The sequence below is a fragment of the Ostrea edulis genome, chromosome 7, assembly GCF_947568905.1.
Source record: "Ostrea edulis chromosome 7, xbOstEdul1.1, whole genome shotgun sequence".
NCBI lineage: Eukaryota > Metazoa > Mollusca > Bivalvia > Ostreida > Ostreidae > Ostrea > Ostrea edulis.
This window is the reverse complement of record NC_079170.1, coordinates 42,656,099-42,681,679: the sequence shown is the minus strand read 5'-3', so window position 1 is coordinate 42,681,679 and position 25,581 is coordinate 42,656,099. Positions and strand designations below refer to the sequence as shown.

At 37.5% G+C, this 25,581-nt stretch overlaps 1 protein-coding gene across 34 annotated transcripts in view; it reads right to left on the bottom strand.

Moving 5' to 3' along the window:
* The window catches only part of LOC125656853 (filamin-A-like), a 74,838-nt gene that overhangs the window by 11,232 nt on the left and 38,025 nt on the right, over positions 1-25,581 (bottom strand). For 5 of the 34 annotated variants that reach the window (XM_056144461.1, XM_048887454.2, XM_048887452.2 and 2 more), the window contains 20 exons: positions 25,410-25,442; positions 24,774-24,809; positions 23,484-23,690; positions 23,017-23,154; positions 21,795-22,058; positions 21,425-21,618; positions 20,765-21,022; positions 19,832-20,177; positions 17,441-19,477; positions 16,332-16,505; positions 15,152-15,475; positions 14,551-14,845; positions 13,947-14,100; positions 12,450-12,639; positions 11,888-12,135; positions 7,807-7,836; positions 2,179-2,220; positions 1,770-1,899; positions 1,161-1,301; positions 17-145 (listed from right to left, as the gene is read on the bottom strand). In XM_056144461.1, coding sequence (XP_056000436.1) covers positions 17-145; positions 1,161-1,301; positions 1,770-1,899; positions 2,179-2,220; positions 7,807-7,836; positions 11,888-12,135; positions 12,450-12,639; positions 13,947-14,100; positions 14,551-14,845; positions 15,152-15,475; positions 16,332-16,505; positions 17,441-19,477; positions 19,832-20,177; positions 20,765-21,022; positions 21,425-21,618; positions 21,795-22,058; positions 23,017-23,154; positions 23,484-23,690; positions 24,774-24,809; positions 25,410-25,442 — 5,370 coding nt within the window. The remainder of the gene's footprint in view (positions 1-16; positions 146-1,160; positions 1,302-1,769; positions 1,900-2,178; positions 2,221-7,806; positions 7,837-11,887; positions 12,136-12,449; positions 12,640-13,946; positions 14,101-14,550; positions 14,846-15,151; positions 15,476-16,331; positions 16,506-17,440; positions 19,478-19,831; positions 20,178-20,764; positions 21,023-21,424; positions 21,619-21,794; positions 22,059-23,016; positions 23,155-23,483; positions 23,691-24,773; positions 24,810-25,409; positions 25,443-25,581) is intronic. The other 29 variants (XM_056144464.1, XM_056144465.1, XM_048887460.2 and 26 more) reach the window with 15 other exon arrangements.

Sequence of the window (25,581 nt, the reverse complement as noted above, 5' to 3'; positions counted from 1 at the left end):
ACCCCACATGACTTACCTGCACCAGCATCCTTGGTTACTATGGTGAATTCTGCTGGCTCGTTGACAATTCCATGACAAAGTCCTGGTCCATAAGCGGTCACATGACCACTATTAACTGCGTCCACGTGGAACTTGAATGGACTTCCTGTGAGAAACATCATACGCAATCAAGAAAAATATTAAGCAAACTAGAAAAAATATACGTAATCAACAAACCTTATACATAATGAACAAACATCATGCATCATCAGTTTTCAAGGAAAGAAACAAGTGTCTACTCATACTAGTGTTAAATCTAAAGAATTCATGAAAGCAGGTCAATTGAAAATCTTTTGGAACAAGTCACTGGATGAAGTACTAAGCCCATCCGTAAACTTCAACCACGATCAAACTATCACACAATGAACAGTTGAAACTCCCAAGATGGTGGGATGGACACCCCAACACAACATCAAGCATTGCTTGTGACAGAGAACCTGGAAGATGATCCAGCGTGAAACTAAACCGTTGTCTTCTCTTCCTGGAATCCATTTATCCTTCCTCTCCCTACACACAGTCAGAGACTCAGCAAACCTTTCCTCTCCCTACACACAGTCAGAGACCCAGCAAACCTTTCCTCTCCCTACACAGTCAGAGACTCAGCAAACCCTTCTATAGCCTTATCAGTATCATTTGGCAGCTAGCTCTCCCCCCTCCCTCCCTCTTTGTTTCCCTAGTTAGCCAGCAGCCACTGCTAGAGAGATAATGCAGAGGTGAGAAGTAAATTGTATGAATTCTGGGCATTCTGATGAGATATCTGCTTTATCAATAAATTTCTCTTGATCCGGTCATCCAATCTTCTGGAGAATGCGTTAATTGCATAATTACCCTCCTCCTATCTGGTCTACCTCCACAGGATAAAGTTATCTCAAAAGAATTGGACCTCCCTCAAAACACACTTGCAGCAAACTCTTTCAAATAATAATAGTACTCACTTCTGTTAGAGCTATAACACTTCTTTCAGCATTCAAAAAATGAAGTATTGAAGAGCAACCCCGATATTTCACTTCAGTTTAGTGCCCGATCACTTTTTCTATACACACAGTTCTCCAGAAAATAAACCCGACACCAGGAACACAATTTCCAATGACACGTCACAAAATTTCAGTTGATGGCCGTACCTTCAATGTCGTCATTGTTGTACTTGACGAAGAGTTCGTGAAGTCCAGTCTCCGTGGGCTGGTATCTAACGGTTACCGTGCCGTCCTTGTTGTCCTGTATTTTAGGATAAGCCTTCTTACCAGAGGGCATGACTACATATGCTGCAAATAACCAAACAAAATATGAAGGACGCAAATGAAGTGGCAGACTTATATGATATATTACTGTAACATACGAAAACAAAAATGTTTATTGATGGACCACTTTTTTTCCATTCTCCAGGTGTAACATTAACTAAAGTGTCTATCTGTTCTTTTAAAAAACTTTTTCCCCAGTTAATCTCACGAGTCAGAATTAAACACAGATCAATAACTATGTTGTACAGTAAAGCACGCTCATAGTGAAGTACTAGGGATGAACAAATTTTGATTCCTTGTAAACTTAATGCGTTATATCCAAAATTATTGTTTTAAAACTACAGGGGATGAGAATCACTTTGCTGTAAGTGTGAATTCATTATAAATGTTCACTGTCACTGTGTTTCACTATACAGTGTAATCAGGGAATTCTCTGTTTTCAGGATCACAATAAGTAGGTCTGACTGTAACAAAGCGAGTTTGCCAACTTACCAGATACGAAGTTGAAGATAGGTCCAACAGGAATACGGATATCTACAGGTTGGAACAGCCCTGCCCCCGGGGCACCTGCGTGCACAGCGTCAACAGTGTCTGGGCTAATCAAATCTTCAGTGGCACCCACCTGTCAAAAGGGGAAGATAACTCTGTAACATCTGACAAAATTTTAATTACATGTACCTCCCTTTGTTGAATGTCAACCATGCATCAAATATGCAAATAAAATCACTTGTTTCAAACTAATAGAAATCACAAATCTTTGCTACCTTTAAGACATTGTCACTATAGATTTTAAATATTATGTTTGAATGAGAACATTTCATGCTTTCATCTCGCAGTTGCTAATATCATGCTGCTGTCAGTCTGTTCCAGTAGATTTATTAAACACTGGTGTTATACTCACTTGATCCTCTAGGTATTTCTCATATTCCTCAGGACTAACAGCCTAAATAACACAAGAAAGGCAAGTCAACAAACACATGCAACAAATTCATGCAGTCTGGCAGTACAAACAATAAAAGGTTGTATCATCCCATTCCCAATTTCAATTCATATAAATTTACCACCAATTTCAATCAAAATGGCTAATTTAGCTGCAATTTACAAATTTTTCTTGAATTTTTTTTTTCATAATAGTAAAATCAGATTTCGATTTAATATTTTCCCTATGATCCAGTTAAAACAGTCATCTATCAATAAATCAGATAAATTATTCTTTTGGCCTAATTGTCCCACTCATACTGCCAGACATTCAAAGTGAAAGATAAGCCAGCTGTCAAAGAGTGATGTCATAAACACAGCATGTTTATAATGTATTAGATCAGCCAAAAAATATGTTAATTGTATTGTATGATTGACATTTTTTACAACTAAAACATCAGCAGGCGAACATCATCTCAGATTGATAGCTATCTAATTCTCGTAAACATTTATATTTATCACGCTGGCTACTGTAGTAACTTGTTATCTATAACGCCTTCATTCTCAGAGCCCTCAAAATCTTGAAAGATTCCAAACTCCACATTCAATTTTTGACTGCAAACAATTCTGTATTCAAAGCATATAATGACTAGTTAACTCCACAGAACAGCATTCACTGACCCGTATTGCATATCATATTTTCGCTCCTTTTCAAAATATTTTTAAAAAGCATCTACCATTTAAAAAAATGTTTATTATCATAGTAATACACAATATTGGTTTAACTCCATGGGAGCACACAATTATTGGCATCCCATATTTTTCAAAATAAATGTGCCCTGGCTCTTTTAAAGATGATTAAATGAAACGTAAACACTGTTATCACAAATCTTATTGTTTTTATCAGACCTGGTTTACCTTGTTTTGCATTAAATTGCCACATGCATACAAAAGTTGCCTGTTTATCAATCATTTAAACCCTTTTCTTAATGGCTTCATGTTCACTCAAAATAAAACTTTGAAAATTCCTTAATTATGTTCACACTTTGTAAACAGTCACACCTATGTAAAAAACAAAAGCCGAATTGATTAAATTGTGAGATAAATATCGAAACGCCAGAGACAGGAGAGTAATTCTACCAAAAAATACGACACCACGTTACCTCGAGATAACCTCATTATTTGGAGTCCTGTTACGTAAGTGAACCTATTAGTGGTGAACCAGTTTCACATAGAGACTCGAAGACCACCAAACAATCTTCATTTTCAGGAATGTAGAGCTCAATCTTGACCGAGATCTCTCTCTCATCAGAAGACTGTTCTCTGAAGCCCAATGTTGTACAAAAGGGGACATAATTCAGTACAGCTCTCTCCAGAGGCCAAGTACCGGTATGCCAAATATTTTGATAATCCCCCATAGACTTATAGACAAGATGGTATCTGCTTTAATAACCTTATCATACTCTTCATCTTTTTTTTATGTTTCTTTAATGCATCCAACTTATGAACCATATTGATATGAAAATGTAACGCAAGTATAAGGGGGGGCCTCTACATAGAGAGGATTCCTCACTAAGCAGACAGACCATGCCTTATCAGATGGGGGGAAAAGTGTAGCATTATGAAAATGAGAAGGGTTTCACTTCCGTGTGTGTGTGTATCTATCAAAACTCTTTACAGAAGATAAAGGCTTGTTGATGAATGGTTTAGAAAGAGAGCTGTGGCTGATAAACAGCGTCCATGTAGAGACCTAGAGGGGCTGTAAAAACAGAACCCTACCACCACCATAGAAAACATCTTCATACCGAGGGTAATTGCAAAGAGAATGTTACTGCATTCTCTCTCTCTCTCTCTCTCTCTCTCTGCAAATATTATTACAAGATGAAATTATTACAAGATGGAATAGATGATATTATTACAAGATGGAAAAGATGATTATATATTATGACAAGATGGAAAAAAAGAACAAATTTGTACATGCACCTCCTTCAGTGGTCATGTCCATTTGTGACCATTTGACCTTTGACATTGAACTTTATCTGTCATTGTTAAGCTGACCATTTAGTTGACCAAGTTTGACCATCTTACATGGCTCAATAGTAAGGACCAAAGTTTTGGTTAATTAAGATGCAATGCAGGATACATATCACATATATAAGCAAAATTAAGTTATACTTATTTAAGTTGATGGACAAAACACAAACTATATAGCATTAACAAGTTCCTCATTATCTGAAGATCCATCTCTTCACTTAATAGAAACTTACGGCTGATCTTTATGTCCATATAAATAACTAGTCTGCTTAGAGATGTCTGACATGGTGGGGGGACATGGTAGGGGGTGGTGGGAGAGAGGATATCTCAGGGCCCCTGTGGTCTTCATGACCCAGTCAGATTAAACAAGCTCTCAAGGCATATTGAACTACCATTCCAAAATCATCAATCAATCAGACCCCAAAACCTTCAACCCATTTAGATAACGTTTTTAAGTTAATGATATATCTAAGTAGTCTGCAAGCACTATATCATCTTTTATCAGAATGGCTTTAGATGTGTTCGTGATTTTAAGTCATTCTACATTTAAAAAATTTTTCACTCAAGACATAATACAAAACTGTTCAATAACAAATCAATTCAAATTAAGAATGGTGACCCCCCCCCCCCCACCCCACCCTTCCTCAGGTACTTTGGCTGCAAGTTTGATCACTCATTCTGATAACAACATGACATACAGTTGCTTTGTATGCAAGGGTTTTGTCACAAGGAAAACTGAATATAGCCCCGAAGTTAGCTCCTTTTTGCATTGGGGTAAAGTTATTGTCACAAGGGGTTAAATACAGCCCTATAATATAAAGTGAAAAATGTTTGCAATATAAACAGCAGTAATACTAATTATAGACTTAACATACTGAATGAAAAACAAATGATACCATGGTACCTGTCTATCAAATTACTTTCTTATACAGCTGTACCCTGATATATAAACATGTTTGAAAACATCAGCCATACTGTTTCACTATCAAGTGACTTTCATTAGCAGCTCTGAAGTGATTTTATGCATGTGCAGCTCTGATAACTTCTGAATCAGCCATTAAAATGATTGCCATCTTGATTATAGAAGTCTGTATCCACCATCAGAGAGATAACTTAATACAGAGCATATCTCCATCACTAGTTGAAGTTTCATGTTGGGGAGAAAACACACTTGCTGAAGCCGGACTTTTGCATGTCTTTAATAAAAGTGTAATTCTCTTATCTTAGCCAAGTCATGCCAAAACCACGTTAAATCTGACAGAATACTAGAATTCATTTTATATACCTATTCCGTAACTTATTACCTCACCTTAATAAAAAAACAAACTTCCAAGTCTCCTCTCTAATCCAATATGTCCAATTTAGAGAAGAATAAATTTCTAAATCCATTGAAACTCTCAGAACTACATGTAACTCCTCAGGATACCGTTGAACCAAAAAGATTATTCAAAATTAAAAACATATCGTTCCAACACCATCTGAACTTTCCAATTTTTTTTTTTTCATAAAGAAAATATCACCAAAAATAATTAAAGGGAGATAATCCAAGCAATAAAGGGTTACTTACAATCACTTCTGACTAGCACTGTGGAATTTCTGAAGTATCTCAGGAGTAGTTGTGTTACGAAACACCAACCTTGAATTTTACAAATTGAGTAAAATGGTTGAAATGGTTTGGCTGGGAATCTCAGAGTCTGTCAGTCAATTACTAGGGAGGTGTGTTTCATTTCACTGCACTTCAAATATGCAGACCTTTTAAAGCTAGTCTGTGATTGGTTAATATTTAACATGACATGGAACACCCACTAGAGGGCACTACAACTTGATCTGGTCAGCCTCTGTACCAGCAGAGAAACATGCCCCTCAGGTACTTCTGCTTCTGTCATTAAATGATTTAATGGGGTTTGCAAGTACCTTTCTCCCCTACCTCACAGAAGAATTCCCCAAATCTTTGTGAAGTGTATGATCAACATATTTCAGGTGAAAAGTAAAATGTTGATGAGGAGGCAACAAACAATCCCTATTATTTGAATTATACTCCAACAGAAAAGGATTGTATGCCAGAAAATATTGACATGGTTCTGTATCAAAACGAACACATGTATGGTACTTACTAAAAGCATGACCATGGAAACACATAACAAACTTAAACTCAAGTCAAAATTTCTATCATTTGTCTGAAGCTCATTCATTTAATACTGAAATTCAAAATTTGTAATTATAACAGCAATCTGATCATATAATCTAATGAAACACTTAATTATATTTGGACTGCTTAATTACAAATGTACTATACCATTTTAACATGATTTTCAGTTTCTGATGCAAGATGCATGATCCCGGGGCATGAAGATTTAAGTTATACTCAAGTTTTAATCAATGCTTTTTAAATTAACAAATTTAACCTTTATAACACAAAATTCTCAAAAATTTAGAACAAGCAGGTTAAACTTATTAAGAGAATCAACCAATAGATTAGGAATTATCATTGCAAAAATGATGTAATAAACATAAGGTAGTCATAATGCAGCCCATTGGGGTAATTTACTTCAAATCATTTACCGAGACTCAGGCAACAACTAAAATGCAGGAGTCCTGATTGGAGAATTTGATTTTCTGCTGTGAAATATCTCTCTGTAATACCACAACTAGCTGAGATAGGCATTTGCAGCTTTTATTTCCATCATCCACCAGGTGTTCTCTGTTTGTTTTAATCTCTCTTCTGGATTCCAAAAAACTTAATTACCATCAATAATTCTGATCACTGGGGGAGTGCTCATCAGAAGTGCAGGTCTACTGGGTTAGACTGGTGGTCCAAAGGTTTGCTGGTTCTAGCCCCCAAATGTATGATTATGCATTGACAACATAAGGTAATGTATCTGCACTGTCTCACTGTTGGTCTGGTTTTCATGGTTGTGATAGACTATAGGTACATTATTTAAAGTTTCCATTTGCAAGAGGGGGAGGGGGTATATATCACTCTTATCTACCTAAGTACGGCAGAAGCATAATTTTTAACATCTGTATAAAATATTAACTATATCCATTATTACTATTGTTTTGGGGTCTTATGTTCTTCACATTTTAAAATCAAAATTTACATTGCTGTAACATTTATTTCATCATACATGTATATTAGATATTTTCATCATCATATATATCACAGATTATGCTCCTAACTAACTAACACAGACAAATATCTCCCTGAGCAAACGGCAATATGAGGATGAGGTTAATCCTGACGCGTGGTTAGATACAGTGACAATCTGCTTTATATAGATATATATACTTGAGAAGTGGACATCAGTAGAAGCAGTGTATACAAATATATACTGAATTTGTTAGACTCATTCAAGATCAGCAACTGTGAAAAAATGAAATGTAAATGCATCATCAGAAGAGACGTGTATTTTTTTTTCATTTCCAGCCCAACCTCTCCCTTCATGGCGCTTCCCATCTTGTGAATGCAAAGAGATTTTTCCATGCATAAAGCTGACAATGTCCAGATGCATGTACAGGTATAATTTGAATATATACATAATCTCGACAGTTGTAAAAATATTTCTGAACATCTTACCGAAATTTCCCAATCGCTACTAGTAAGGACCTAATCAAAAATACAAATGAAATATGAGCACAGTTTCAACAATAAAACAGCATGCAAACATATAATGATGATGATGAGGAAATAATATTCTACGACATGTCTATATCTACATATGTAAAAGGTTATGTATATGATTATAAGCATGCCCCCCCCCCCCCCCCCCCCCCCCCATATTTTGCATCCTTTCACCAATCCCTCAGCATCAAGTAGGACATCATAACTTTACTTATAAATCCTGGCTCCAGCTGACGTAATGACTGTTGGAAAACAGAGGTCACGTCATGCAGACCATTGACTAGAAACCTTGTTCACAAAACATCAGATAAACGCTGTCCTTTGATCCACATACTATCAACGTGTGCTTCACCAAAAATATCTCATTGACTACTAAATCTATCCCTGTATCTTACAACAGGTACGCCAGAAAAAACCCTTCATCCCTGTATGCCTTCTATCTCTGACAGCAAAACACCTACTACATTCTCCTACCGCAGACCGTGTGAAAGAATTTACGAACATGTCAGCGAGGGTCATTTTGCATTGGATTTCATCAAATACTGGAATCTCATCAAGCTGAAGGGCAAATATCATTTGATATCGGGTTATATTAACTTGTTCCGTGCAGTAGAAACATATATAGGTCCTAGCTTCACACCACAACAGTTCCTTCCTCAACAGTACACTTCTTAACCCCGAACAATACAGGTAGTATCATCACTCTGTACGTCTACTACACACTCACAAAGCAGACAGATTAAGGGTTTATAATGGAATAAAGTGATCGTGATCAAGTGAAACGAACCCTTCACTGACAAAAGAAATCAACGGCCAAAACAAAATTTCCATCCCAAAAAAGTTTGAGGTGCAGACCATGAACTTTCCATGATCTTTAGAAAAGTCCTAATAAGACTATCTTGTTATGTCTCAACTTGACATCAACAAATGAAATTCTGAGTTGAAATTTAAGTTGAAAAAAGGTGGAAATTCGAAGTGTCGTTCATCAGGCATGCCACTCATTAAACTTCTGACAGTGGTGCAAATAGTTAAAGTTTCTTTTTTCATGTAGATGCTCAGGAAATCCTACAGACAGCATGTGTTGTACATTAATCTGTTTCATTAGGCACTTCATAAGACACAATCATCCACGACAATGAAGCAGACAAAAATATCATAATTTCTTTCTCTAGATACTTTCTCACAAATGTCAGGACAGGCTTGATAGACTAACTTGCACAGAAACTTTTTACACTAAAAAAACCCAGAAGATATGATAGCAGCCTATTCACTGCAATATGCCAGAGAATTCACATGATTCATCTATCAACTTGAAAAGCAATGAATTAAATTTTATCAACATGGAGACATACACTTATTTCTGAAAAAGCATGTACCATTTTTCTTTTAGACAAAAAGGCATCCAAACTTAAACAAATTAGCATTTATCTTTAGTGAATTAAAACTATAAAGAAAACTGGTTAGGAATTATAATGCAGTGTCTTCAATTTGAACTTGATACGGCTGAGATGAAGAATATAAGTTCTTCTCTCATTAGGCAAACAGGAAATTCCGGATCTGCAGGTGAACATCATTTCCTCAAACTTTAAAAAGTAACTTGTCATTCCACAGCTCTGCAGATTCATGTTGAAAAATTCCAAGAAATTCTAATGCTTAATATAATTGTATGGGCAAGCCCATCTGTGATTTAAGTTCATGATTGCATTCTTTCCTTGCTGAAGTTACTGATATTTCTACAGTATCAATCTCATTGCATAATGTGAATAACAATGTCCTCACATTTTTCTTAAACCTATCAAGATTTCCGAAAGAATTAAGATTCCAAGTTGTTTCTTTGTTTTGTATAGCAAATTTCAAGATCATTTTGAATCCGTCAAGAAATACAGTCAGACATGGAGGGAAAATTTGGCTGTCTTTTACCACCAACAGTATCAAATACCAGCATCTATCTTCGTCTCATAGATCATTTACAGCACTCCCAAAATAAGCTGTCGTGCTATTTATAGCAGCATACTCTGGAACTCATCCTAAAAGCATGTTTTCATAAAAAAAAATCCTCCTCTTCTCCACGAAAAAATCTCATTTTCTCCCATCCTATATCTTATCTTGATACAATGTTTTCACTTCATCTTATTTCTTTCCCCAAGACAATGAATACAAAAACCTAATTAGCAGTCTGCTTTAATTAGCAAATCCTTCAATGAAAAAGTTAGCTGATGGAATACACCATGCATTCTATAATTAATACATCTTGAGCTCTCTGATAAATCTTTATCTATTATATTAATGTGCATGGGAAACGAAATCCATGAAAAACACCTTTGATTAAATAACGGAATTGCCTCTTTAAGAGGAAGATGCTGTAATTTTAGGCATTTAATTAACGTGCTTTGAAAATCAGGAAAATTAAAACCTCGACAAATCATGCTGGGAATTCTTCTGTATCCCAAATCAAATAGTGTAAAGCCTATCCAATTCTGTCAAACAGTCAACTCGACTCAACACTCTGTTAGTTATCCCCAACCACAACTATTTCATGTTTGAATATTTTTTTTCTGTGTTTGTAAGGAGCTTTGAATAACCATCTGTTTCACTACGGTGCTAATACTCTGTCTCTGCTCTTCAAATTTTCCTCATCATAAATGATATGAATCACCTCTCCATTTTTACACTCAGACTTGCTCATACCTGGCAGTGAGTCTTAAAAACCAATTTATAAAAAACTTTATCACTGTCAGAAAACACCTTTCATCACTTGTTCTCAAAGCAATTAACAAGAACGTTTATGTATTTTCTCTTTGTTTCATTACACCTACAATTGTGCAAGAGCAGTTAACTTATTCCAAAAAGTTTGTCCTAAAAAGTACAGTGCTGTTTTCTACGCCCACGTAAGATTTCCAGTGGTATAAATCTCTTCATAAACAGTGACTCTTAAAACTCTGTTTTAACATTCCATAGCCTTGTTAGACCGATTCTCTTGGCATTTTTACCAGCAATCACTAATTCTAAGTTTATGCTGATTATCTAAAACATCTAACATTCTTTGGTTTACGAGGAATTGACCTCCAAACACCATCCCTAGTCGTGTAAAATTGAATGGAAATATGTTCAGTAAAAATAAATGATCTACTTGCTTATCTCATGCAAGGTCGCAAGAAGAGTTCACTTTCCTAACATGCAACAGCATGCACAACAAAACCAAGTGTTATCTCTCCCAGAAATACACAATATTGGATCTTAGAAATAATACTGTATTGAGACTATTGGATGTCTGTCTTAGAAATAATACAGTATCGGGGCCATTGGATGTTTGTCATAGAAATAATACAGTACTGGGGCCATTGGATGTTTGTCTTAGAAATAAAACAGTATCGGGGCCATTGGATCTTAGAAATAAAACAGTATTGGGGCCATTGGATCTTAGAAATAAAACAGTATTGGGGTCATTGGATCTTAGAAATAAAACAGTATTGGGGCCATTGGATCTTAGAAATAATACAGTATTGGGGCCATTGGATGTCTATCCTTGTTACAGAATAATTGTCTATGAACAATAGATAGCAAATAAGCCAAGTCTCCTAAACTGTTTCACATGGATAACACTGGTGTTTCTGTCAATACCGATACAAAAACTCAGAAATTCACAATATTTCTCTGTTTGTGGCAAGAGAAGAAGTATGACTTCCACTGTTCATTGTCGTTCATCACATGTCGCGTGCTTTACCATTCCTATAGCTCTAAGTTTTGTCTAGTGAATGAGGCAATTCCTGATCCTACCAAATCTAACAGTTCTTATCAGATTACATCATCTTGTGCCAATTAATAATTGCTAATTAAAAACAAATAGCAAATTTTCACAACTCTTTATCTGTCCATCACCTTCTAACCTTGAAGTGTCATGTAATGGGCATTAAAAAAAACCTGTTTCTTCTGTGTATTCAAAAATAATAACCACTGATGTTAACAGTGTCCACTTTCTAAATGGACAGCCACAACAAACTGATCTCTAAATGACCACTGTCCACTCATTACATACCTGGATGTCGTATTCTCCACCCGGCACGCTCTGTCCACCAAACTTGATGTTAATGGTGTAGGCACCCATCATCTGTGGTGTGAACAGGATGCTGAAAGTTCCATCTGGATTCTCCACAATGTCGATGTCAATGTCATTTCCGCTTGGACTGCGGATGCGACAGGTCACCTTTCCATCGCCGGCCTGAGAGGCGTCCACACAGATGACTGTTTCCTTGTTGATGGGGACAGTGGTATTCTCCAGACCCTCTATGAATAAGAGCAACAAATTTCAGGAAAACTTATTAATATCATAAATCAGTGTTCTATAATTACTTCACAATTATCTTCTCATTAATACAACTTCGAATTTTTCCATTGCATTGTTCTTTATGAAATACGATGAAACACTATACCCATCCATCATATTACATTCCTCCTCTATATATTTTCATCTACCTATACACTTTTCTATAAATTTTTCTCTGCATCAAACATGCATTTCTTGTAAGGTTCCAAACAAAATGCAGAGTAGCTGTCTACGAGTCGGGACCATAGACAGTTCTGATCGAGTCACAAGTTACCTGTAATTCGGCATTTAGTGGCGTCACCCACAGGGTAGGTATTGACTTTGAATGGCGTGCTCGGTACAACTTGTCCTCCGAATCGGATCAGGATCTCGTAGGTTCCAAGGTCATCTGGAACGTAGGACACGGTGAAAGTTCCATCGCCATTGTCCACAATATGGGGGTGAGCATAGGTTCCATCAGGCCTCTGTAACCACATCATTACATAATTATAATGACCAATGAATAAAATACCTACTACGTAATATCTCTTTTCATTAAATCATACAGTATTTATCCTTAATTAAACATAAAAAATGGAAGACTGCATTAATTACAAGAGTACACTGCACTCAATTACAACCTCTTTACTTATGAGAGCAGTGCCCCTTCTATAAATGTGAAACACTTAGAATTGTGAAGGTTAATGAACTGTTTCTACAAGTGGGCCAATCCATATTAATTATCATGCTAGTTCTGTACTTCATTACAAATTATATGTCCCTCCTCCATCTCCTTCAAATTGCTTTAGCTACAATATCTTAATCATGCTGTCTGCATAGTTCTGCTGGACCAATGACCAAGAAGTCAACTTTCATTTTAAAATATTATTATTCACACTGTCTGATTTGCAGTAATTACCACATACTTTAAAAAGACAATCAATACAACTTTCAATATCAGTAATTTTTTAAATTTTCAGTTGTAGTATATTTTCTTTCTATATTATATCCCAATTAAATCTGTTTATAAATCTTGTAGTTGAAATAAGTTTAGAATCAATTTACAAACTTTGCAACACTTTCATCAGTCTGAATTCACCCACAAGCTTTTGTATGCAATAGTTGAATTTCTCCATATTCAAAATGGGTTTTTTTTTCCTATTTGTGTCAAGGATATGTCTTATTTCAATGTTAATGTGCAAGTTACCAAAATACAATAACCTACATTTTGTACATTTATACCAGGATCAGAGATTTCCCAGAAGACCTTTATTTCTACTTCCTGTCACTATTAGGTGTTACCATGAGATATCCTGATTTTAATGGACAATAAATCTTTCTCTGACAAGAGACGAGTGTTATGAATTAGGAGAGGCGGGGAGATTTTTTATTTGGGGCTGAGAGCTGAGAGATCCCAGACACTAACAATACAAACACAAGTGTTTAAGTCAAGTTCAGATGAGTTATCTCCCTTGTAAACAACAGCCTATCCATGCACTTTTGTAGATTATGCACTATTCAGGGACAAGTTCATACATTCTCTTCATTCTCACAACAAATTTAGTGCACCTAGTTACTAAATCATTACTGAACAAACACATTGTTTCCCCATAAAATTTACTCATCTTATACAAATCATTAGATCTATCAACGCGAAGTAAATTTTTGTGATTTTTCAGAAGAGTTATTCTTGTATTTTTTTAAAACTAAAGAGTGCAAATGTAAAAGCACTGAGAGTACTGCGTCTAAACGTACGATCTTCATCACCACACTTTTGAACTTTGAGTCTTACCTTGATGAGAACCTCCAGATCAGCAATGCCTGCCTCCCTGGTGTCAATGAAGAAGGTGACCGGTAAGCTGGCAGGGATGTTGTCTTGAACACCGGGACCAGACACTCGGACACGACTGGCATCCACTCCAGGCTCAACAACAGTTGTGAAGGGACTGGTAAACAGAGACAATCTCCAATGAATTCGATTGCCCTCAGTAAGTTTCAATATTGAGGATAAAACTTGTTAATGAGCTGTAAAATCTCTTTTTGCATGGACCTTCACAAGGGGTGTCAATTAAATCCATAATTTTCCTCATTTTTTTAGTACCTTACTTTTTTCTATTAATATTGAATATACTCCACTAATCACTACAGAATAAAAACAAAACTTAATACGGTCACAAGAACACAGAAAGATTATGTTCCAGAAATGCGTTTTGAATCAAAAAAGGAATTCACAGTACTGTCAGAAAAATCTTTTATGGCAGGAAATAATGCATACATAGATAACCAATATAAACTCAGCCTGCTGCCTCATCCTTATCATATACTTACACAATAAAATACTGATTAAATAAAACTTCTCTCTGAACTAGATTTCTAATTCCAAACATTTCACTGACCTTCCTGGTACATGCTGGTTGGCATATTTGACATCGACTTTACATGGTCCTTCCTCCACTGGATAGTAGGTAGCATCGACCACACCCTCTGCTACAGGGGTCAGCTGGGCAGGCTGGACACGACCTCTCTGGTCTGTGCAGGTCACTTCCAATGGTGCCTCTCCTGCCTCGGTGGTGTCCACGGTGAAGGTTGCAGGAGCACCAGTCTTCACGCCCATTGGCTCTATACCAGCTCCGTAACATTTCACTTTCTTGGCATCTACTGGATTCTTCACACCGACACGGAAAGGAGAGTCTGATATCAAAGAAAAATTATCAATAACTTCCAGATACTTTTAGAAGTGGGATGAAAATTGGGATATTGGCAATTTGATTTTCTTTCATAAAAATGACAACAAAGTTTAGAATATTTTTGTAGTGAAAGTCATTTGTGATAAGTAAGTAGATGAAATTCTCTTTGCAATGTTGTACTTTATAAATAAAACATTTGAATGATTGAATGAAAGAAATGTCGACACATTCCCTCAAACACAATCAATATTGTAAGCTTAATATTGGAGCAGTTTTTATATTCGGTACTGATCTAGTTCCCTAAACTTACTAGGAATTTCCTGGTCTGCAAATTTGACTGACACGTCATAATCGCCTGGTTTACTGGGCAGATACTCCACAGTGCAGGTTCCGTCCCGGTTGTCCTTGCAGTTGATGGGGACTTCGGATGGACCATCGATGGACAGTCCCAGTCCTCCTTGTCCAGCTCCCTTAATGTCGATGGTGAAGAGCTGCGGCTTGTTGGTGATTCCTCCCTGGAGACCAGGACCATAGGCCTTCACGCGGCTGGCGTCACAGCCCGGTACCGCAGACACTTTGAAGGGACTGTCAGGAATGGCCATATTGTCGTATGTGACATCCAGGGACATGTTTCCTATGAATACAGAATAAGTACAATAAGAGCACACGTCTGAATAATGTCACAGAAAAAGTACAATAAGGGCACACATCTGTTCATGAATTTATCTTGTCTACAAATAGATTTGTTTAATTTCTTAAAATTTTTCATTTTCAAACCACAGAACCAACTTGTTTATATCTTTTTCCTGTGTAGTAAATTTTTACATCCATACCTAAATTATATTTGTCAGTCATACATCAAGCTGTAAATTATCATAGAAGTGGAAACTGTTAAACATATCAATGTATTTTAAAATATTATATTGCTTCATTATCATTATATAACTTTATCTGTGTGACCTTGACCATGTATTTGTATGGAGAGGGCTTATATAGGCAACGCCTGTTGTCCAATCCTTTTATGTATTATACATAATAAAATATTGTTAAAAAACACGTCTGTTACTGGGATTACAGAATAAGTACCATAAGGGCACACATCTGAATAATGTCAGAGTTAAGACACTGTGTTTACAATGCAATCACTAAATAATATTTGACTAATTTATAAAATTGTAGGTTGCAATGACCTAGACCCTACATGTGGCTTCGAACCAAATACTGAAGGATTTCACGCCTTTCAAAATGTTTCCATGCAGTTTCACAAAGATGTGATACTCCATCTATGCTTAGGTTCCATAACCTGTGCCCACCCACTTACTGGTTTCTCTTTAGAGTGAAGTTTGTTTATTTCATAATTTCTTAAAAAAAAAAAACCAGAACGGTGAATGTCCATTTTCTTTTCCCTTGCTTAGAGTTATTCCCCTTATTTTGAAGAAATGTTTTCAATTATTGGATTTTAAATCCACAGAAGCTATCAGTGTCCCCACCTTCTTCAACCGGTGTGTACAGAACATCGTATGTGCCGTCGCCTTTGTTGGTGACCGTGGTGTCGTTCTTGGTACCGGACGGGTTGTTGACGATGGCGCGGACGTTACCCTCCCCACTGGGGGTGACGGAGGAAGCATCCACGGTGAACTCTGTGGGCGAATCCAGGAACACTCCTAAAAACAGAACAGAGAGACAGTGAGCACCTGCTCGAGTCATTACGAGATTCATTCTCCGAGATGTTAAGATATATATGGAAAATTAATCACTAAACAGTAGAGGTTCGGATAGAATAATTTCTACTAAGTATGTGAAATGTTAAATGCAATAAATCTAGTGATATGATATTTTATAGAAATTCAGGTTGAAATTAAATTGTCTTCACATTAATTACTGGAATGTTAGATAATAACTGTTAGCATACAATTAGTGTACCACTCAAATTCTTTCAAAAGAAAACTTCTCTACCAGTTCGCTAACAAATTAAACTGTCACGATGACATCTAGGGTTTAGGGGAATCATTTCTACAGAATTCATGTCAGTGTATTAATAATTTCATCATGCTTATCAGCTGGAACATTTAGTACGTGTATGTTATAATATTGGTGACATGATACTTACTGAATTTGATATGACGATTATATAATGGAAGACTATATTGACAATGCACAGCTAAATACTATATCATTCTTTAAACTGAAATTCATCTGAATGCAGAGTGGGTGCATATATCTATGTTGGTATAAATTACACATATACCTATGTAGAAGTGTATACATATTGAAAATGCAAACAAAGCTGAAGTATGAATCAATAAGCAAAACCTGCAAAACAGAATTTGATAAAAAATTATCAAGTCAAAGCATGATTAGAATAAAACAGAGAAGGGTAAAATGAAAGTACAGCCATTCAAAGTGAAAGTTCAAAGTCATGCCCACACAGACGTCATAGAAAAGCCACAACACAAGCCGGCTCAAGTTGAGAGTTAATATAAGCCATCAGTCCTGTCAAGCGCCACCTGTTAGATAAAAAAGAAAACAGGGGTGACTGACAACTCGTGTGTATTTTGTTCAGCCATTCTCCATGCTGAGAGAGCTAGATATAAATTACCCTCAGGGTTAAGGCCAGGTCCATACACTTTGACCCCGCTAAGGTCCGACTCTGCGACTGGTTTCTTCTCACCAGCGGATGGTCTGACCCGACATTTAAACGGGGACTCTTTGATGGGCTTCTCGTCGTACGTGACATTGATGGTGTATTCTCCCTGTTCTTTCGGAAAGTACGTCACGGCCACAGTGCCATCAGGATTTGCCTTAGTATCAATGGTTGCCTCCTTAGGCCCTTCAATTCCAACTCCAATGGCTCCAGGATATTTAGCATTTCTTGCATCCACTGTGAAAACAGCTGGTTTCTCGGTGACGGCGTTCTTCAGACCGGGGCCATAAGCCTTGACACCACTGTCAGTTGTGTCAACTGGTTCTCCAGTAGGAGGACCAATCTTGACCTTGAATGGCGATTCTTCCAAAGGTTTGTCATTATGAGTGACATCCACAGTGTATTCGCCTGGCATTGTGGGAAGGTAACTTGCTCCAAAGGTTCCATCTGGGTTCTGTTTGATGTCAATCTTGGCCTCTTTAGGTCCATGAACTTTGACTCCCACAGGTCCAGGGACTGTTGCTTTTCTGGCATCAATGGTGAAGCTACACGTCTGCTGTGCATTTCCTTTCTCCAGACCTGGTCCGTAGGCACGGACACGGGAATCAGCCGCGTCCTTGGAAATCTTGGCTTTGAATGGAGAATCTTTGATGGGTTTCTCTCCATACGTGACATCGATAGTGTAGTCACCTGGTGCAGTAGCGGTGTAGTCCACGTCAATTGTGCCATCTGCTTTTGGTTTCAGGTTTGGTTTGACAGAAGCTGGGCCTTTGACTTTTACGTCCACCTTCTGGCCCTGGGCGGGAGCATTTCTGGTGTCCACAGTGAAAGTGGCAGGAGCATTGGCATTGCCATTTGTAAGTCCGGGGCCGTAAGCAATGACCTTGGTGGCAGAGTCATCAGGCACGATCTTGGCCTTGAATGGAGAGTCCTTGATGGGCTTATCTCCATATTTGACATCGATAAAGTAGTCTCCAGGCTTAGTAGCAGTATAGTCCACATCTACTGTTCCGTCCGGTTTCTTGGTCAGTTTCGGTGTAACCGGTGCTGGTCCATTAACCTTGACATCCACATTCTTGGTGGGAGCTGGTGCTTCCTTTGCATCCACAGTGAATGTAGCGTTGACATTAGCATTACCTCCAGTAAGCCCCGGTCCATAGGCCTTGACCTTGTTAGCTGCATCCTCTGGTTTGATGGTGGCCTTGAAAGGCGAGTCCTTGACCTGCTTGCCACCATAGGTGACATCAATGAAGTAATCTCCGGGTTTGGTGGGGTGATAGGTGACCTCTGTAGTGGTGTCCGGCTTCTTCTTCATCTCTACCTTGGCGTGACCTGGACCATTCACCTTCACATCAATATTCTTCTCAGGCTTAGGTGCCTCTCTGGTGTCCACGGTGAACACTGCTGGCTGCATCGAACATCCAGTGGTCAAACCATCACCGTAACATTTAACCTTATTGGCTGCTTCCTCTGGCAAGATCTTAGCCTTGAATGGAGAGTCCTTGATGTGTGCATTAGCGTAGGTCACATTAATCTTGTATTCACCTGGTACTTCAGGATAGTATGTCACCCCAACAGTTCCATCAGGATTCTGCTTAGTCTCAATCTTAGCCTCCTTAGGTCCTTCAATTGTGACCCCAAGTTCTCCTGGGGAGGTGGCAGCACGAGAGTCGATGGTGAATTGGGCAGGAGTTTTAGCATTTCCTCCTTTGAGACCCGGGCCATATGCCTTAACTTTACTGGCAGAGTCGGGCAGAACATCAACAGTGAAGGGTGACTTGGGCACTGCGGTGCCACCGTAGGTAACCTCCACTTTGTGGGGACCCACTTCTGTGGGGGTGAAGAAAGTCTGGTAGCCCTCAGGAATGGGTTTGTCTTTGAGTTCCACCCTCTTTTTGCTGGGCGTTATCACAATGACGCGGGGCGGTGCAGTGGATTTACCAGCAGCCTTTGTGAGAACCTGAATTTCTCTTTCTTTATTGACCGTCATGGCTACAGAAAAATAGTTGCTATGACAACACAAACATTTATGTGAAGAATAAAAAACACAAACGACAGCAAAAATTAAAAATTCACTTCCATTTAGAAAAGGAAAACAAGCTTATCAATGGAAAAAAAATGTTAAAAATTTCAAAGGCAGATCCAAAGAGTAGGAGTGGATATTGACAGTTACAAAATTGGGTTAAATTTCAAGTTGATTTGCAATCAGGTTCTATTCAAGTCTACAAACTCAATTTTATTTTCAACAATTCATAAGAAACATTGAAATGGAAAGTTGAGATGAAATACGAAACCGCCACCAACCAACTCTAAAACAATATACAAAAACCAGCCCTACACACTTACGTTTATCAAGTCCTACGACCTTGACCTTGCTGAGGTCAACACTGGCCTCCACGGGAACTTTGATTGGACTGCTGGGAATCTCTTTCCCTCCAAAGTACACTGCCACTACATAAGTACCGGGGTTGACCGGTTCGTATTCCACTTTAAAGGTTCCATCCTTCTGGTCAGTGGTCTTCACTGGGACGTCTCGTCCATTTCCATCAGTCAGAGCAATACCGATATCGCCTGGACCAGCGGTGGTACAGTCCACGATAAAGTAGGTCTTAACATGGGTCTTGACGCCCTTCTCAACACCTGGTCCGTAAACCTTGACATTGGCTGGTTTGCTGGGCTCTCCAACTTGTACCTATACAGAAAAAAAATTTGAATTGAAATTTTCTAGTTTAAAACAACCAAAATCTATCCTATATTTTTGATTTACTTACTTTTAAGAATACCATTTAGATGACCGTTTCTTATATACCACCTATATACATTCACATAATATTACATTGTCATAATCAGTGCATGACTTTTTTTAATTCTTCCTGTCAGAATTTGCCACTTTCAATGTCGGTTGGTCAGTTTACAATTTGTAATTCAGAGTGTTCAGTCTTACAATATCTACGCTAGACATTACACAAACCACTACCGTAAAACACGCTTATAGCGGAGCGCTGAGGGCAAACAACTTCAATTCATTATCAACATAATTCATTGAATTGAGCATATCTTATTGACAAAAACATCGAAAGGATTAGGCTCAAGTTATTATCTCCCATAATTTCATTATATCCATTGAGTTTATGATATATGTTTAAAAACAACCGGGAATGAAAATCACTTCACTGTAAGTGTAAATTCATTATATTTGTGTTCACTGTAACCGTCTTTCACTGTAAGTGTAACTTCATTACAAGTGTGTTCACGGTGACCGTGTTTCACTGTACTTACTCTGAACGGTGAGTTAGGGATCTGGACTCCTCCCCAAGTAATGGTGATGGTGTGTTTACAGCTTTTTTTGGGCATGTATTTACACTGGAAGGTACCATCCTTCTTGTCCAAGATTTCTATTGGGACTGGTTTCAGGTCTACGTCCAGACAGCTGACATTCAGGGTGGCCTTGCCGGCCTTTTTGGCGTCCACTGTGAACTCTGTCCACTTGTTCTGGACGACCCCTGTCTTTTCAAGACCTGGGCCAAAGGCTGTCACCTGTTGATATTAACATCAATTGTAAAATTAAAAACCTTCTGTACGTGAACCAAGATTTCACAGATCTATTAAATCAATGTCATAAGAGACCAATATCTTTCATGGTCGGGAAACTTATTAGCTACCCATTATTACAACCAATGAATGGTCCGAGTCTCATACATCCTATCCGTCATTTAGTCTTTACCAGTTCATTTTCCGTATTTATTTTCATTATGTTAGGCTTTGAAATAAGGATATGAAAATTGCTATGTACATATATCTACCAAAGGAACTCTTGTTCTAGATAAAAAAAAAAATTAATAGTTGATCCACTTCTACAACAGTTATGGCCCTTCAGGTGAACTTTATTTTCTGGTCATTCATGCATAACATAACAAGTCAATATTGAGCGTCTCTGACCTTGGAGGCATTGAATGCCTTGGTCTCTGGTTGGATTTGGACCATGTATGGAGACTTAGGAATGTCGTCTTCGTTGCACAGAATGTGGACGGCATACTCTCCAGGAGCTGTTGGGAAGTAGGTCACATCAGCTGACCCGTCCCCATTGTCCTTACAGTCAATCTTAGCCTGAGAGGGTCCCTCGATGGAAAATCCTACAACACAACCAAATTCAACATCAATGCCAGCAGGATGCCAAGAATTTTCATCTATCAAGTATTTTGAGGTTTTTTTTAAATTTCTTTTCCACTAGTAGGTAACATTTTGGAGGATTCAAACAGAAGGCTGCCAAAAATCTGGTCTACACAGACCCTACGAATTGTTCCCTTACCTAAGGCACCGGTCTCTCCCTGGGTCTCCACAGTGAAGCGAGCTGGCTGATTGACCACGCCCCCTTCCAGACCGGGTCCGTAAGCTCGGATCTTTGATGTTTTTGATGGACCCACCTCCACTTTGAATGGACTCTTGGCGATGTGCTGGTCTCCAAATGTGATATTGATGATGTACTGACCTTGCTTCAGGGGGACATACACACATTCATAAACACCTTCTTCTTTCTTGCTCTTGCTACAGGTGCATTTCACTTCTATTCCACCTATCATAAAGGGAACAAAAAAATGTTACTAAAACTTCCATGCCAGGTTTCAGTATCACAGTCAGCACTCTCAAGAAGATGTATGATCTATTTGAGGAGCCTGTACACTGTCAATAAAGCATTGTCTATAGTATAGGGATATGTGTCAGGTCCTATCCTAGTTTTTTAATTTGCACTCTACTTGATTATCACATTTTTCAGCAACATTGATGATTTTCCCTGTCACAACTGTATGAGTTGTAATTCAAAACAAAGATCCCCAGATAACAATTCCTACAAATTTCAGTACAGTCACAGGAGTTACCCATCCATTAATATGGTGCACACAGTGACAAGAATTGTCTGCCCTTTAATTTGGTGCCCAGTGACAAGAGTTATCTGCTCTTTATGATGGCTTACATAGTAAAGAGATAAAACATAAATAGATATTTTTTATTTTCAAAGTCAAACATACAAACAACACTGAACATTAGCGATATACTAGCTATTCACGGACTTCCATGGATTTTGGCATGAGGGGGCATTTTGTGGGACCCAGATGAAACTCACGTGACCAAGTGGGCAACCACCATACTCTCTCACATATAACTACTGCTGATCACAGAGATTGAACTCAAGTCGCAGTGGTGAGAAAAGTGTGTTAACCTCTACGCTACCCGGACACGCAATATAGTGACTTTAATGGGATATTATAGCCAACATAAGTGTACTGATGAGAAATAAATATCATGCGCCAAAACATAGGTCAAATTTAAATTTCTATTCTATATTTCAAATATTACATGAGTATATAATTCTAAATTTATTATAATAAGAAATCTGCCATATATTTCTATGAACGACTTCTTGAATTCACAAAAAAGAAGCAATTAATTCATATAATGCAGTTTTTAAAAGTACTGTCCAAACGAACAGCGTAAAAATTACCCTTCAATAGTAGTTGGATTTAAAACCTTACCTGGACCTATAATGTGAACTTTGACCTCTGCTGCTCCTGCTCCCTTGGTGTAGACTTTGAAGTCGGCATTCTCATTCACTCTAACTCCCTTGGGCTGAATACCTCTGCCTGTGGCATAGCACATCTTGGCATTGGAAGCTGCAATTCATTAATATCCAATGATATTATTAGATGTACATCATCACCGAACGGTAGAGTTGGTCATTTCAAACAACTTCTGTAAAAGGTCATTCACGCTGGGAGTTCAGTACGCATTTTTCCATGTTTAACATTACGTGTGGGTGGAAAATACGCGATAACTCAATATAATATATAACAAACACTTATAACTATGTGCTGGATTTACGCACTCATCTGTAATTAGTGTAAATTACCCGTGCACGTAAATAACCAGTTTTACAGTACTTTAATTATTCACAACTGGTTTTCGATACATCACAGACAACAAGCAATCTATGCACACCTACCAGGTGACACATTGACTCCGTAAGGACTCTTGGGAATTTGGTGCCCAGCGAACATGATGTTGATGGAGTGGAGACCCTGCTCGTGGGGGATGTACTCCACAAGGTATGTACCCTCCTTACCGGGCACAGGGGCAATACTGGGGCGAATTGTGTCCTTCCTGCCATGGGGGTCAAGGATATTCACATCAATGCTGCCTTTGCCTGCCTCTGTCAAGGTTAAATGTCAAAAAATGAAACAAAGGTCAAAGTTCACCATCAGTTTTCAAATAGGCATGCAAGTTGTTACTGATATGCATATATGATATGGATTTATTTCAAAATTATGCTGAGCGAATTCTAGATTAATTAACATTCACTAAAACAATGTTTCTAAAGTTAATTGCACTAGTTTTTTTTATGATCAATTCATGAGAACAAACTTTTGCAAAATCATCCTAATGATAATGAATTTTTTTCTACTCAAGCTCTTCTACATGTATAACTAATTGATGAATATGCTTTTCTGTTTCATCGTATTTCTAGAATAATTTAGTCACCATCCTCCGAATACACATTCCTCTACCAAAACATCTAGGTGAATATTCTAATTCCTTCTAAGTATAAATACAACACCAAATGTTGGATCATGCAAATTTAATCAAGACACTGACTTGTAAGTCTGACCAATTCTGAAATTTTGGAACTAAAACAAAAATTTGAGGAAAATTTAAACAGGTTTTAAAAAAGAATACTTTTTGTTTGTTATTTACACGAGGTACATGTAGTTTAGAAATTTGAACTTTTATGGTCATCAAGGGAAGCATGTATGACATATAAAGCCAAAATGACAACAAAAAAATGAACTAAACGACAAATGTGTTAGTCATACAAAAATGTTTTGCATGCTATTCTGAGCTTGGCACAAAGACTTTACCAATCCAATTTTAATGTTAAATGCTAAAATGAAAATAAATTAAGACAAATGAGAGAATTAGAACAAAGTTCCTCTGGTATGCCTTTGTGCAAACTGAGACATTGGGTGAACAGATTTTCTCAGGAGTTGCTTCCCCTGGGTTGACATGGAGCGTAATTGTGATTCATCCCTCAAAGTAAGGAGTGCAAAGGTCTGGGATTCCAGTGCCGTGTTAAAGGGATCCCCATTCCTCATGGAAGCCTGAAAAATACCCTCATGTCTATCTCTCATTGATGTAATCCGATTATACATATTTTCAGACATGAGAGTATTTTTTCTTTGCCGTGAGCCAAATAGGAGTTGCCGCAGTTATACAGGTGCATTGTGGGAACACTTACCTTTCTTCCCTGGGGCTACTACTATTTTAACTGCATCTATAGTAATGTGAAGTAGGGTATAATGCTGGAGAGTGCTAATATATATCATAGAACTGACCAATCAAAACAGATTTTATGTGAATAGTGGGAGTATACATGTATATCATAGAACTGACCAATCAAAATAGATTTTACATGAAGAGAATGAATGGTACATAAAAGCAGAATTATGTCTGTAGCTAAAGATTACTTATTATCATTTAAATTATTTTCACACTTCGCTGTTAAATTGCTGATGATGTTATATAACATTACAATAGAAAAAACAGACAACAGTTTTCCCAAAATTGATTAAATTAATGCTAAAAATTAATAATTAAAAGCTATCCTGCAGTCTAACACCAAAGTCACCACGTAGCTACACATACCCACTACTCCGACTAAAATTATAATCTGGACACAAATAAAGATCTAAAACACTTTAAATCAATAATCATTTCTTTCAAATTCAATTTTCTACACGTGTAGAGAGGTGTCATCTAAATCCTGAGCTTTTATAGTTCGTAAGCAGAAGTTTAGAGGCAGTGATAGGCTGATAATTTAGTGAGAGATATATTCCCAGTATAGACCGATGTTAGAGAGATTATGTAATGTTACCTATGTCACTTAATAATTCAGCTGGAACTGCATCTAACAAAACAAGTCAGTACACACTCAAAATCTACTCTATCAATTCAGTTACATTCCATCAACACAATGCAGTATGATTGAGTTAACTCCCTTTAACTGTTAACATACACAGTGAAATATCAGAATTCTTTGATATTTA